The sequence below is a fragment of the Urocitellus parryii genome, chromosome 5, assembly GCF_045843805.1.
Source record: "Urocitellus parryii isolate mUroPar1 chromosome 5, mUroPar1.hap1, whole genome shotgun sequence".
Taxonomy (NCBI): Eukaryota; Metazoa; Chordata; class Mammalia; order Rodentia; family Sciuridae; genus Urocitellus; species Urocitellus parryii.
This window is the reverse complement of record NC_135535.1, coordinates 161396692-161410202: the sequence shown is the minus strand read 5'-3', so window position 1 is coordinate 161410202 and position 13511 is coordinate 161396692. Positions and strand designations below refer to the sequence as shown.

Sequence of the window (13511 nt, the reverse complement as noted above, 5' to 3'; positions counted from 1 at the left end):
TCAACCATCAAATAAGAAAATTTAATTAGATTCTACCATCTAAATTGTTGTTTCTGCCAGACATGGTGGCACACACCCGTAATCCCAGCAACTCAGAGGCTGAGGCAGAGGGACCCAAATTCAAGGCCTGCCTCAGCAACTTTGTGATACTCTTAGCAACTTGGTAAGACCTCAGTTTCAAAACAAAAAGTTAAAAGAGCTGGGGATGTGGCTCAGTGGTTAAGCGCTCCTGGGATCAATCTCTGGTACCAAAAAAAAATGTGTGTGTGTGTATGTGTGTGTGTGTGTGTGTGTGTGGTTTCCATCTTTAATATATGAAACTTTGTGAACTTGCAAAGTTTATGTAAAAATCACAACTTTGAAGTACTACTCAAAAAGAGCTCACATTGCTAAAGTATGCAAAATATTCTTTACAAGGTATAGATGTTACTTTGTTGAGAAGGTTACCCAAATGAATATTATGTATGGGATAGTTTAAATTTTTTACATTTGACTTTGGAATACGGTACATGATCATCATATTAATGTTCTCATTTTGCCATCTATGAATTCTCAAACTTTAGCATGCATCAGAGTCATTGCAGAAAAGCAGATTACTGGATCCCGACACAGAGTTTCAGACGAGGTTTAGGGGCTGAATAATTTGCATACATTTCTAACAAGTTCCAGTTAATGTTGATACTGTCAGTCCAAGGACCACACTGAGAACCTCTGCTCTGTGCTTTATTTAGAACTACTTAGAACTCTAGATAGGATCCTCTGGGCCCTTCTTCAACTAGAACTCATCCTACAGCCTATCCTCAAAAGCCCACTTGTAGCTGATAAGTCAGTGTGGAGAGAATCTCCCACCTCATTATCTGATCCCATTTTCTCATACCCAACCCTTCCTAGGTAACACTGATCATACTAGCCTACCTTCTGTAGGAAGTCTGTCAAGTCCATTTGGCCCAAATCCCAATGTACTCCTAATACTTTCTCTTAGTAATTTTCGACTGCCACCCCACTCCTTGGCTGTAAGTTCCGAACTGAACCCAGTTTTGTGCTAGTTATCTTTTCCCTTATTGCAGTAGTTCCTAAATAAATTTATTTTTACAACCTTAACCAACATCCAGCTCCGTCCACATAAAACATGTAAGTAACAACAAATAAGGAAAAGAAGTGAGGTTAGCCTTAGAATAAAGGGAGGACCATAACTTTCCTATGTTCATATATATGAATACATCAACAGTGAAACTCTGTATCATGTTCAACCACAAAAATGGGGTCCTAATTAGAGTAAATTATATTTCATGTATGTATAATAAGTCAAAATACACTCTACTGTCATGTATATCTAAAAAGAATTTTAAAAAACATATATGTATATATATAATTAGAAAGCATGGTCACATTAAAAAAAAAATGAATGAAGGGAGGGATGTGGCTCATTAGTAGAGCACTTGCCTGAGTTCCAGCCCCAGCACTGGCCCCCCACCAAAAAAAAAAAGAAAAGAAAAGAAAAGAAAAGAAAAGAAAAGAAAAAAGAAAGACAGTAGAGAAAGACGAAGAAAAGGAGTAAAATTATGCTCTATAAATTTACTTTTCAATTATTAAATTATGTATAATAAATGCTAGAGAGGATGTGGAACAAAAGGAACACTTTTACACTGCTAGCAGGACTGTAAATTAATATAACCACTAAGGAAATCAGTATGGAGTTTCCTCAAAAAACTAGAATGGAAAATGGAACCATCATATGACCTGGCTATACCATGACTCAGTATTTGTCCTGAGGAATTAAAGTCATCATAATAGAACAATACATGCATACCCATATTTATAGCAGCAGCACAATTCACAAAAAACTATGGAACAAGCCTATGTATCCAGCTACAGATGAATGGATAAAAAAAAAAATGTGTTTATACACAATGGAATTTTATTCAGCCATAAGGAAAAGTGAAATTATGTCATTTGCAGGAAAATGAATGAAACTTGAGAATATTACATTAAGCAAAATAAGCCAAACTCAGAAGGTCAAAGGTCATATGTTTTCTCTTATCTGTGGAAGTTAGAGAGGAAAAAGGAAAAGAAAGATGTGATGGGGGAGTCTCATTAAAATCAAACAGAGATGAGTATAGTACAGGAAGTGGATGAGTGAAGGCAGAAATACTAGGGAATTATATTGACCAAATTATATTATTATTTTATATGCATGCACAAAGATATAACAACAAATCCTACCATGATACAATGCACCAATAAAAATATGGAAAAAAGAATTCAATTATGCATCAAAATCTTTATGTTTTCTAGAACATTCAACACAAAGAAATCAAAATCATTTAAATTGTCTCAAAATCCATCTACACATATATACAGATATATAGGAAATAAAATACTCTCTCTTGTATTATGTTTTGAAAACTAATTTCATTTTCCTAAATTTCCATCAAATGATGATAAAGCATCATGTAAATTTTAATTTGATATTTAAGTAATACTTATTCTATAACTCACAGACATTGAACACATTTAATGCAGACTTATGTAGTATACACAGCAGAACTGAATATAAAACAGTCACAAGTCTCAAGATGCTCAATCTCATAAGGGAGACAGACAAATAAATTAGAGTACAGAGAAGCAAACTTACTAGGGTTGAAGAGGAAGTTTTCTGAAGGAAGCAGCTGAATTTTGAAGTTATCAAGCAGATGAGATTGGGGAAGGGTAGAACAGCACATGCAAAGACACAGAGACAACCACAAGCAATTAGATTTTACTGGCTAAGTAGAAAAAAAGCTGGTGACAGGGACTTGCCCATGCAAGCACACTCTACCATTCTTGAATCCTTGAATTTCTTTGTGCCACTATATATGAAGATCTGTGTTTATATAAATTGTGTTATAATTTAACAGAATAATAAACATGTTTAGTATTAACAAAGGGTTCAAAGGTAAGTGTCCTACAATATTGTTTAAAAGCCTACTCAGGCACAGTGGTGCACGCCTATTATCCCAGCAACTTGGGAGGATGAGACAGGAGGATTTCAAGTTTGAGGGCACCTTCAGTAACTTGGTAAGACCCTGTCTCAAAATAAAAACAGAAGGACTAGAAACGAAGTTCATCGGCAGAGTACCCCTGGGTTCAATCACTATCACTGCAAACAAATAAAATTAAGTAAAAGCCTACTCAAGGGATGGGGATATAGCTCAGTGATAGAGTGCTTGCCTAGCACGCACCAAGCCCTGGGCTCGATCCCAGCAATGCAAAAAATAAATAAATAGATAGATAGATAGATAGATAGATAGATAGATAGATAAATGCCTGCTAATGCATAATCCTAACAACATCCTTCAAACTACTTAGAAGATAATATAATTAAATTTGTACAAAATAAAAATAACATATTATACTTTAGTTCTTTTCTGTTATATTTCTATGGTTGACATTTCTACGGTTGACATATTTCTACGGTTTGCTTATTTTTGTAAAATCCATATTGTCAGTCAATCATATTTTCTGCCTTCATACTTACATTACAGTAGGGAAATTATTTTTGAACAGCTAATTATACCATTTATTACTTAATATAAAATTGTTGGGGCTGGGGTTATGGCTCAGCGGTAGAGCACTTGCCTAGCACATGCGAGGTCCTGGGTTCAATCCTCAGCACCACATAAAAACAAATAAAATCAACTACAACTAAAAAATAAATATTTTAAAAATAAATAAATAAATAAATGGCTTAGGTGAAAAAGGAGAAAAAGCGGTGATGAAAGAATTATCCATACTTCCATGCACGGAAATTGGTGGTTAGGATTTTATAACAGAGGATTTTCCTACAAATGTATACGTGAAGCATTTTTTTGCACATTTCTTTGTTAAATTTGAGTATCCTGGTACTTCTTTTCCCCTTTGCTCTTTCTACCACACAAAAAGTTTGTTTTCTCCTTCACACCCAGAATGAAGAAAGAAAAAAAAATGTTACTGAACATTTTCCCACCCAAGTCAACAATGGGAAAAATCTGAAAAATATCAAAAGAATGATAAATTCAAATTTGATAATACAGGAGCCAACAAAACATCTAAAATATTTTTCTTCTCTCATTTCTGCCCTTAAGATCTGTTTTGAGGGGCTGGGGATGTGGCTCAAGTGGTAGCGCGCTCGCCTGGCATGCGTGTGGCCCGGGTTCGATCCTCAGCACCACATACAAAACAAAGATGTTGTGTCCACCGAAAACTAAAAAATAAATATTAAAATTCTCTCTCTCTCTCTCTCTCTCTCTCTCTCTTTAAAAAAAAAAAAAAAAGATTTGTTTTGAGGGCTGGGGTTCTGGCTCAGTGGTAGAGCACTTGTTAAACGTCAGCACTGCATATAAATAAATGAATAAAAGTCCATCAACAACTAAAAAAAAATTTTTTTTAAAGATTTGTTTTGTTATTCTACTTCCTCTAGTCTAACCCAATAGACCTACAGATCTAGAAATTTGAAACACTCTCAGGCTTTCCCAGACAAAAAAGCACTAAAGTAGCAGGAATGTTTGAGGAAGGTTTCATTTTGTACACGCTATTAAAACTTACTACATATAAAATGAGATTTTTATAAAGGTAACACTTTTTAGAATAAAAAGAGCAATTGGAAATGATTCGGATATAAAGTAAAATTTTACAAGGAAGTTTTATAATCTGTTCTTGATACTGTTTCAGTCACATTGGTAAATTATTGAAAAATCAAGTTGCAATCTTAATTAAGTTCTACAGAGGGAGCTAGCATAACAAAGAATAAAGTCATAATGGACCAAACTTGAAGAAAAGACCTAGTCTTTTGAAAATATCAAATTTCCACTCATCAACAATAAGCTCAGAATATTCTCTAAGGATTTACCCTAATGATTAGCAAACTCAAAACACAAAACAAAATGGTATGTGGTAGTATTTCTATTTCAAAACAGTACATCATATAAATTCATTTATTACTTTGATAAGTTGTAGGGTTTTTCTTAGATTTCTTACTAAGATGTCCTTTTAGATGAAATAATCTCTTGCCCCTTTGAAGAATAAAACTAGCCCATAAAGCCAGCTTCAGTGTCAAAAATACAGAGTTCAAAAATCTTTTAATTTCTTTTGAGAGAAACATAAGCAAAGTTCCTATTAGGACATGCACAATGAGGGCTTCTTTAGATACTTTAGTATTGAACAGATAGGTTTCAATTAAGCTTCACTGGAATATTTATAGCACTTGTCCATTTTGAGTATCATTAGAAGCTGAGTTTTTTAAAAAAACAGTCATTTCTTTTGGGGGGGGAGAGGGTGAAGAAAGACTGTTTCACCATTTTCTCACTGATGTTGTTACTGATGAGTACTATATTTCATCCCTCAGGAAAAGATTCCTTTTTCCAGATAGCATTCTATTCAAAGGGAAATGCAAATTACAAATAATAGCAAAATGTTCATGCAAAATTAATTCTACACAGCTGGTACCTGTAGGTACCTTATAATTGGGGCAGTATGAAAAATTTTTTATGGATTGAGTATGTACTTCATCCAGACGATTTTGCCACAGGCTAAAACCTTGGTGAATCAGGACTCAATGAGTATTGAGTAATAAGGAATTTATTATAGAAATTAAGCCTTATTCAATTCTGAGGAAAAATAGGGAAGTTAATGGTCCAAAAACAAACAGAAAGTCACTAAGTAATCCCATAATAGATTAATGAGTTGGACCTTTCCAGAACCAGACAGGCATGTATAACTGGTTATAGTGGAACTATGAAGGGGTCAGTATGTTATCAGCAATGGACAGCTACCACCTCTAAGTTTTCAGTGGTAAGAGCCTTTTTTCTAGTAGTCAGAACAGTGAGATGAAGTGGGAATAAGTAAGGACAATTTGGGATTCTGCCCGAACCTTGTATCTATCTTTCACTACCTCTAAAAAAAAAAAAAGCAAAAAACAACAACAAAAATCTTAACAGGTTAATCACTCTCAGTGACAATGCAATGTGATGTAATACATGTAATGGAAAGGCATGAAAACAAAATCAGAAATAAGGCAGTGTTATTTAGTTTGTTAAGTTCTATATCAAGCTTTCAAAGGTGAAAAAAATAGAGCAGAATCAAAGTACAAATAATTTTATTGTACAAAGTTCAATTAAAAAAAAACAAAGAAAAAGATAAAATGTTTCCCGGATGTACTTCTAATTTATCTAAAAATAATAACTATATCTTCCAAATAATCCTGGGCTTAAACACACACTGTTATCAGCATGTACTAGGCACACAATGGAAAGAAAACATAAAGATATAAATCCATGTAGCCTCTTAAACTGGCTTGTAGTTGAAGAAGCTGTCTCTCAAGTATCATTTTGGATTTGTTTAGATTAGTGCTTTGCTATTGTCCATTAAGCAAGTGATTTCTTTAATTAGATACTTTTAGTTTATTCAGTAATCCTTCTGGGAATAGCTTCACAGTTTCTAGAATACAATTCTTTTTGGTCCTCACTTGTTAAGAATCATTGGTAGAATATGTACAAAGATGAAATTACTTCATTCAATGTTAGTTTGACATACTAAGAAGTCAACTGATGGTAGCCATTAAAAAAAAAAAAAAAGGAGCAGGGCAAGATGGCACAAGCCTGTAATCCCAACCACACTCAGGAGACTGAGACAGGAAGATCCCAAGTCCAAAGCCAGCCTCAGCCAAAGTGAGGCACTAAGCAACTCAATGAGACCCTGTCTCTAAATAAAATACAAAATAGGGCTGGGGATGTGGCTCAGTAGTCGAGTACCTCTAATTTCAATCCCCAGTAGCCCCTACAAAAAAATTAAAAGGAAAGAAACCTAAAATAGATTTAGTACTTATTCCCGGAAGAGCACCTTCCTAAGCACAAACAATGAATTGACCACAAAAAGCTTTTTAGTTGAATTTAAAAAGCAATATACTAAACAGTTGTCTTACCAAAAATATGATTGTATTAAAAAAAACTAAAAAATGTTTCAGGGGATGGAGCATTTGGCTAAATTGAGAGTCTCTAGGGCATTTGGCTAAATTGTGAGAGTCTCTAGCACAATATATAGATAGGTAACTTCTTTTTTTAATTTTTTTATTTGTAAATGAACAAATACCTTTATTTTGTTCATTTATTTTTACGTGATGCTGAGGATTAAACCCAAGGCCCTGCACGTGCTAGGCAAGTGCTCTACCGCTGAGCCACAGCCTCAGCCCTAGATAACTTATTATATAAGAAGCATTTTTAGCTTAGGAAAAATCTGCCACAGAATAAAAAACTAAGATGGAAGGCTGATTGCTCCAGTAGTGACAAAGATGCCAATAATGAGGATTCTGAACATGACTATTCAAAGAAATCACAAAGGAAAAAAAGTTCAATATTATTTCACATTATATGTGGTCATAAAATATATGATGTAATTAATTCATGTAATACGTATAAATTTGACTTGTTTCATAAGAATTAAAGCCTTTTGTATCAAGAGAGCCAAAAAGCTTTGTATTATATCCTCTTGTAGAAATAATTTTAAGTATTTTGTATTTGGAAGTCAGGCATATATAATACTTGTATGATTTTTCTAAACTCACTCAAAATTGGCTACAGGTCTGAGGTGATTTCTAAAATCACAATAAAATACTATGAAATTAATTTAACCAGCTATTGGGTTCATTATAATCAGTTACTGAACCTTTCAGTGAATATTAATCCCTTGTATTTGTTTTGGGGATTGAACATTTTACCACTGATTTACAACCCTAGTCCTTTCTTAAAATTCTTTATCAAGAGTCAGGGTCTCATTAAATTGCCAAGGCTGTACTCAAAACTAGAAATCTCCAAATTGCTGGGATTACAAACCAGCACAACCACTATTAACCCCTTTTAAAAATTACTGTATACCGAGGGAGCTGCTTCTTGTGACTTAAAAAAAAAAAAAAAGGCACTTAAATGAGAAGCAGGAGATTTGGTTTCTAGTCCAACACTGTCACTAAACAGCACTATTAACTTGTAACAAGTCACTTTATTCGTGTCAATCTCTCACCCTATTCTTAGTAAAATATGGATGTTAGTTCTAAGGTTTATTTCCAGGTTAAAGTTACAATTTAAAAGGTCTGAAGGAAGAGGTTCCTGAGAGTGGGATCATTAAAATGTTCATGACAGCTTTAAAACTATACCTTATTTATAAACATTGAAAATAAGTTATCTTTAATATTTTGTCCTTACAGTGCTGAAAATCAAACCCAGAGCCTCCCACATGGGAGGCAGACAATCTCCCACCGAGCTACATCCTACACCCCCATTATTAGTATCTTCTAAAAACAATTTGAAATCCCTATATTTTAAAAACAAGTTGATTTCATTGATTCTAACTACATTTCAACTTTGACTTCTTGCATACCAGGGTTTCTCTCTTTTACCTTAAGCAAATACATTTTGCCATGAACAAAATCTACCAGCTTTATAAGCAGTTCTTGGATCATTCTTACCAAAACAATCTTGATGTTTTCAAAGAAAGCTACAGCACACAGTGTTAATAACAATGGATTTCAGAGCATACCAGATGTCAGTGATTATCTTTAATTGCCATGAACATATCTTAAGCATGCCACATAAATACTTACAAATCTCCTCTACTGGTTTAGAAATGGGCACCATTCACTAAAAAATAATAGTATTTTTACACTGTACCAAGGATTAAAGTCTACCAGTATCTCTTCCAACAACCTGTTTCATGCTTTTTGCATAATTTATTTTCTTCCATTTTATCATAATTCTACATTGACAAAACCTACTTTTAAAAAAGAACTAATTTTTAAAAATTTAAGGGGTGGTTCTGACAAAATTTATGGATACTTGTGAATTTATTTATTTATATTTGTATTTGAAATTCACCCCTAACTCCAACCAACATTTTTTGGGGGAAAGCAGGTGCTGGGAATTGAATCCAGGAGTACTTTAGCACCCTTTTTTGAGACAGGGTCTGACTAAGTTGCTGAGGTTGGCCTTAAACTGTTGTGTGATCCTCCTGCCTCAGCCTCCAGTTGCTGAGATTAAAAGCAAGTGCCACCACACCCAGCCCCAATCAACTTGTAACTTATCTGAATCCTCATGATCAGATCTCAATATTTTATATAAGGTAATATAGAAGTATATACAGATATTCATGAGAAAAAAATGCATGTGTTCAGCAACAAGAAAACTAAGTCTTCATTTAAAATAAAGTATCTTTTTTTAAGAAGTTTTAATTTAAGACTCTTAAGAAGTTTTAATTCTTTTTTTCTTTATATCATTTATTTGTATGTGGTGTTAAGAATCAAACCCAGTGCCGCAAAAGTGCAAGATAAGCGCTCTATCACTAAGCTACAACCCTAGCCCTAAAGTATCTTTTTTAAACCACTTTATTGAGGTATGATTAACACATAAAAAGCTATACAGTACCTTTTCTTTAAATACTGTGTGATACATTGGCTGACAAGGGAAAAATATTTATTGAACAAAACAATGATTTTCTCCAATTTAGTTTAATCTACTCCACTTATAAAACTAAAATTCTGAAAGTTTAAAAAAAATCTAGAGAAGACCAATTAACCAGTTCAGTATATGATCATGCATAGAGCAAAGTATAATACTCAGTTTTAATCACATCACCACTTCAGTTGCTCCATTTTTCCTTCTTAAAATCATCCAAGAGTCTTCCACATGAAGAATGAAAAAAAAAAAGTGAGAAAAAACATTTTTCTTTGAGAAACAAATACCAATCCTCTTTAATGCCAGTCAGTCTTCCCCAGAGGAACATGTATATTTGTGAAGCCTGAGTGACTAAGCATATATGGAATCTGAATCATCAGATTTCGGGAACTAAGAATTTTTTCTTAATATTTTTTTTTGGTAGCTGTAGATGGATACAATAACTTTATTTTATTTATTTATTTATCTTTGTATGGTGCTGAGGATTGAACCCAGGGCCTTACATGTACTAGGCAAGTGCTGTACCACTGAGCTACAACCCCAGCCTCAACTAAGGATGTTTTTAGTGAAATCATAGTTACTGCATGTAAAGAAATATCAAGATAATTAAACAATCAATTTATTGTAGTTTTCTGGTCAGAGGTGGTGATGGGTTTTTGTTGTTGTTGTTGTTTTTGTTTTTATTTTATTTTATTGTGGTACTGGAGGTTAAATCCAGAAGTGCTCTACCACTGAGCAAGATCCCCAGCCCTTCTTATTTTTATTTTGAGACAGGGTCTACCTAAGTTGCTGGGGCTGGCCTTGACCTTTGATCCCCTTGCCTTAGTCTTCTAAATCATTGGGATTTAGAAGACATATTTTAGGAACTGGGGCAATATGATAAAATATGATGAATTAAGACTGCCTTGAACAGATTAGAAGAAGCAATGTTTTATGAAAATAGTGCATGAAATTACCGATTTTATAATTAAATTTTGTTTATAGATATATCTCTTGTACTTTTAAAAGACTCTATCTTGAGCACAAAGAGTATTGGCTATTAACTAACATATAACATTTGCACACATTTACATGGCACAATTTGATAATCTGATACATGTATATGATATCTAATGATTGAATCAGGCTTATTAGCATTTTCATCTTCTCAAACATTTCTCTGTGAGATTTTGGTTATTTTAATTATAAAGTCACAAATGAGCTTGACAGAGAACTAGCAGCCAAAAGAACTAACATTATCAACTAATGCAAAATAAATCAAGTGACAATACTAGTAATAAAAGAATGAACATTGAAACATTAATCACTGATTAAAAATGGAATTAACTAATATATGCAATAACACTGATGAATCTCAAAATTACAACGAAAGAGGCCTTATCAAACAGGATGTATATGATTCCACTTATAAGAAATTCTAGGGGTTGGAGTTGTGGCTCAATAGTGGTAGGGTTCGATCCTCAGCACCCCGTTAAATAACTAAGAAATCCTATAACAGGCAAAACTTAAAAAGACCAGCTAGAGTGGCACATGCCTATAATCCCAGTGACTCAGGAGGCTGAGGCAGGAGGATGGCAAGTTTAAAGTCAGCCTCAGCAACTCAGTGACTCAGTGAGATTGTTTCCAAAAAAAAAAAAAAAAGGCTGAGGATGAAGCTCAGTAATGAGTGTTCCTAGATTCGATCCCCATTACCACTAAAAATATATATTAAACTCTAGCTAATGTTGATATGTTTTGGAAGATTTTGGGTGGGGGGATATTTAGGGGAAAGCACACTGGTATCATATAATAAAATGCATCCCCCAAAAAATGGATGAATTAATGCATGGTTAGGAGAATGAACATGCAAGTGATAAAGTACAATAAAATGCTAATGATAAAATCTAGGTGGTGTAAGAAATGTTATTTTCAGGTTAATGTTGCAAGTGACTAACAAGTAAAAGAAATCATTTCTGTGTATAAAGCAGAAAAAAAAATTAGGTGGGGAGCATATGGGTGAATACTGTATGTTTAAATTTTCATAATGTTTTATATATGAGTTAAAAAATAAATTTAAATTTAAAAAATCTTTTTTATATTCAAATGCAAGAAAAAAAAAGTTGGCTAAGTTCTAACCATAGTGATGAACTATATCTTACACTACTAAAAAATATTAAATAAATTAACACATGAAATAGAGTATAAATTAAGTAATATATTCTTTTTTTAAAAAAAGAATTTTTTAATATTTATTTTTTAGTTTTCGGCGGACACAACATCTTTGTTTGTATGTGGTGCTGAGGATCGAACCCGGACCGCACGCATGCCAGGCGAGCAAGCTACCGCTTGAGCCACATTCCCAGCCCAGTAATATATATTCTTGAAAAGCAGATTTCTGAACTTTTAATATTGGTCATCATTTACAAGAACCAAAAGAAACTAACAACTAAATTCCCAAACTAAAAGAACTCTACTAGTAGACCTAGACAAAAAATAGCCAACGGGCTGGGCATGCACACCTGTAATCTCAGTTACTCAGGAGTCTGAGGCAGGAGGGTCCCAAGTTCAAAATCAGCTTCAGCAATTTAAAGAGTCCCTGTCTCTAAATAACAAATAAAAATGGCTGGAGATATAGGTCAGTGGAAAGTACGCCTGGATTCAACTCTCAGTTTAAAAAAAAAAAAAAAAAAAAACATTGATTAATGCCTTGCTAAATTGTTAAGCCTGGCCTCAAATTTGCAGTCCTCCTACCTCAGCCTTCCATGTCACTGGGATTTACAGGCATTCATCTCCATACTCAACCCAAACCGGGTTTATTTTTAACTAAAATCCTCATACTTACTGTGAGATGATAATCTTTTAAATATAATCTTAGGGCAAAGAAAAAAAATATCCCAGAATCCTATAGGCAGCTATTTTTCAAAAGTAAAAGTGCCAGGCATGGTGATTCCAGCTATTCAGGAAGCTTAGACAGGAATATGGCAAATTAGAGGCCAGTCTAAGCAACTTAGACTATCTCAAAATAAAATATAAAAAGGCCTGGGGTATATCAATGGTAGAACTTTGCACCTGGCTTCAATCCCCAATACAGCAAATAAATTAAAAAATCAATCAATCTGACCATTTAAACACATCTGCTTCACAGGGTGAAGTATATGTAACCTAGGGTTTAATAAACTTACAGTTCCTTGTGCTTTTCTTCAGCCAAGATTTGGTCATTTGCTTTCAGAGAATACCTATAACACAGAAACAGAAGTATACTGGTCATATAAACAGAATTACATTTGACTCAGTAGACATATGATTATAGTATCAACACAACCATCAGTTGACCACTACATCAAATAATCATTACCATACTGTTATAGTTCTCCAAGCCAATGAATAAAACACCAAGAATGCCCAAGCAGATGGCTCTTTACTGTTCTATTTGTCACTTCCTCTGGCATCACCTCAGGAACTGAAGGGAGATCAACATGACCAAGCTTTGAAACATAAAATATCTTCAGTATTCCTCCAGAATGAATCATATGAAATATTACTCTCATGTTCAAAATTTAACTATTACATTGTTAACCACTTAAAGAGTTCATAAAACAATCTATATGGCTATCCATTCATTAAATATACAGTAAACATCTACTGTGTACCAGGCTATGTAGCAAATAATATGATAGAGGACGAAAAAAATTGGGGGTAGTTTTTTACTAAACCATTTACTAGCTTCCTAATGCTGACAAGTACCTCACCTCTCAGTTTCCCTGTCCAAAAAATAGAGGTTGTCATAACTATTAGATTAGGATCTGCCACAGTACCATAATCTTTGTACTGCTATAGGTAAACATTTTCAGAAAAGTACTCAGAAATGAACAACAAGGAACCCAGGTCCTCAGTTTCTATTTGTACTCAGGCCTTTTTTTTTTTTTTTAAACTGCTAACCTTCATGACAGTATATATGGGCTCCAAGTAGAAAGGTCATATTAATTTTCCTTTCCTGCCTCCCATTTCATAAATATCTTTATCCAGATTAAGAAAGGCATACCTAATCCATCAAACTCCTGAATCAAACTGTACTGC

General features: G+C 33.8%; 1 protein-coding gene across 2 annotated transcripts in view; it reads right to left on the bottom strand.

Moving 5' to 3' along the window:
• Adk (adenosine kinase) overlaps window positions 1–13511 on the bottom strand; it is a 468242-nt gene that overhangs the window by 387361 nt on the left and 67370 nt on the right. For both annotated transcript variants that reach the window (XM_026390231.2, XM_026390232.2), the window contains exon 3: window positions 12617–12670. In XM_026390231.2, coding sequence (XP_026246016.1) covers window positions 12617–12670 — 54 coding nt within the window. The remainder of the gene's footprint in view (window positions 1–12616; window positions 12671–13511) is intronic.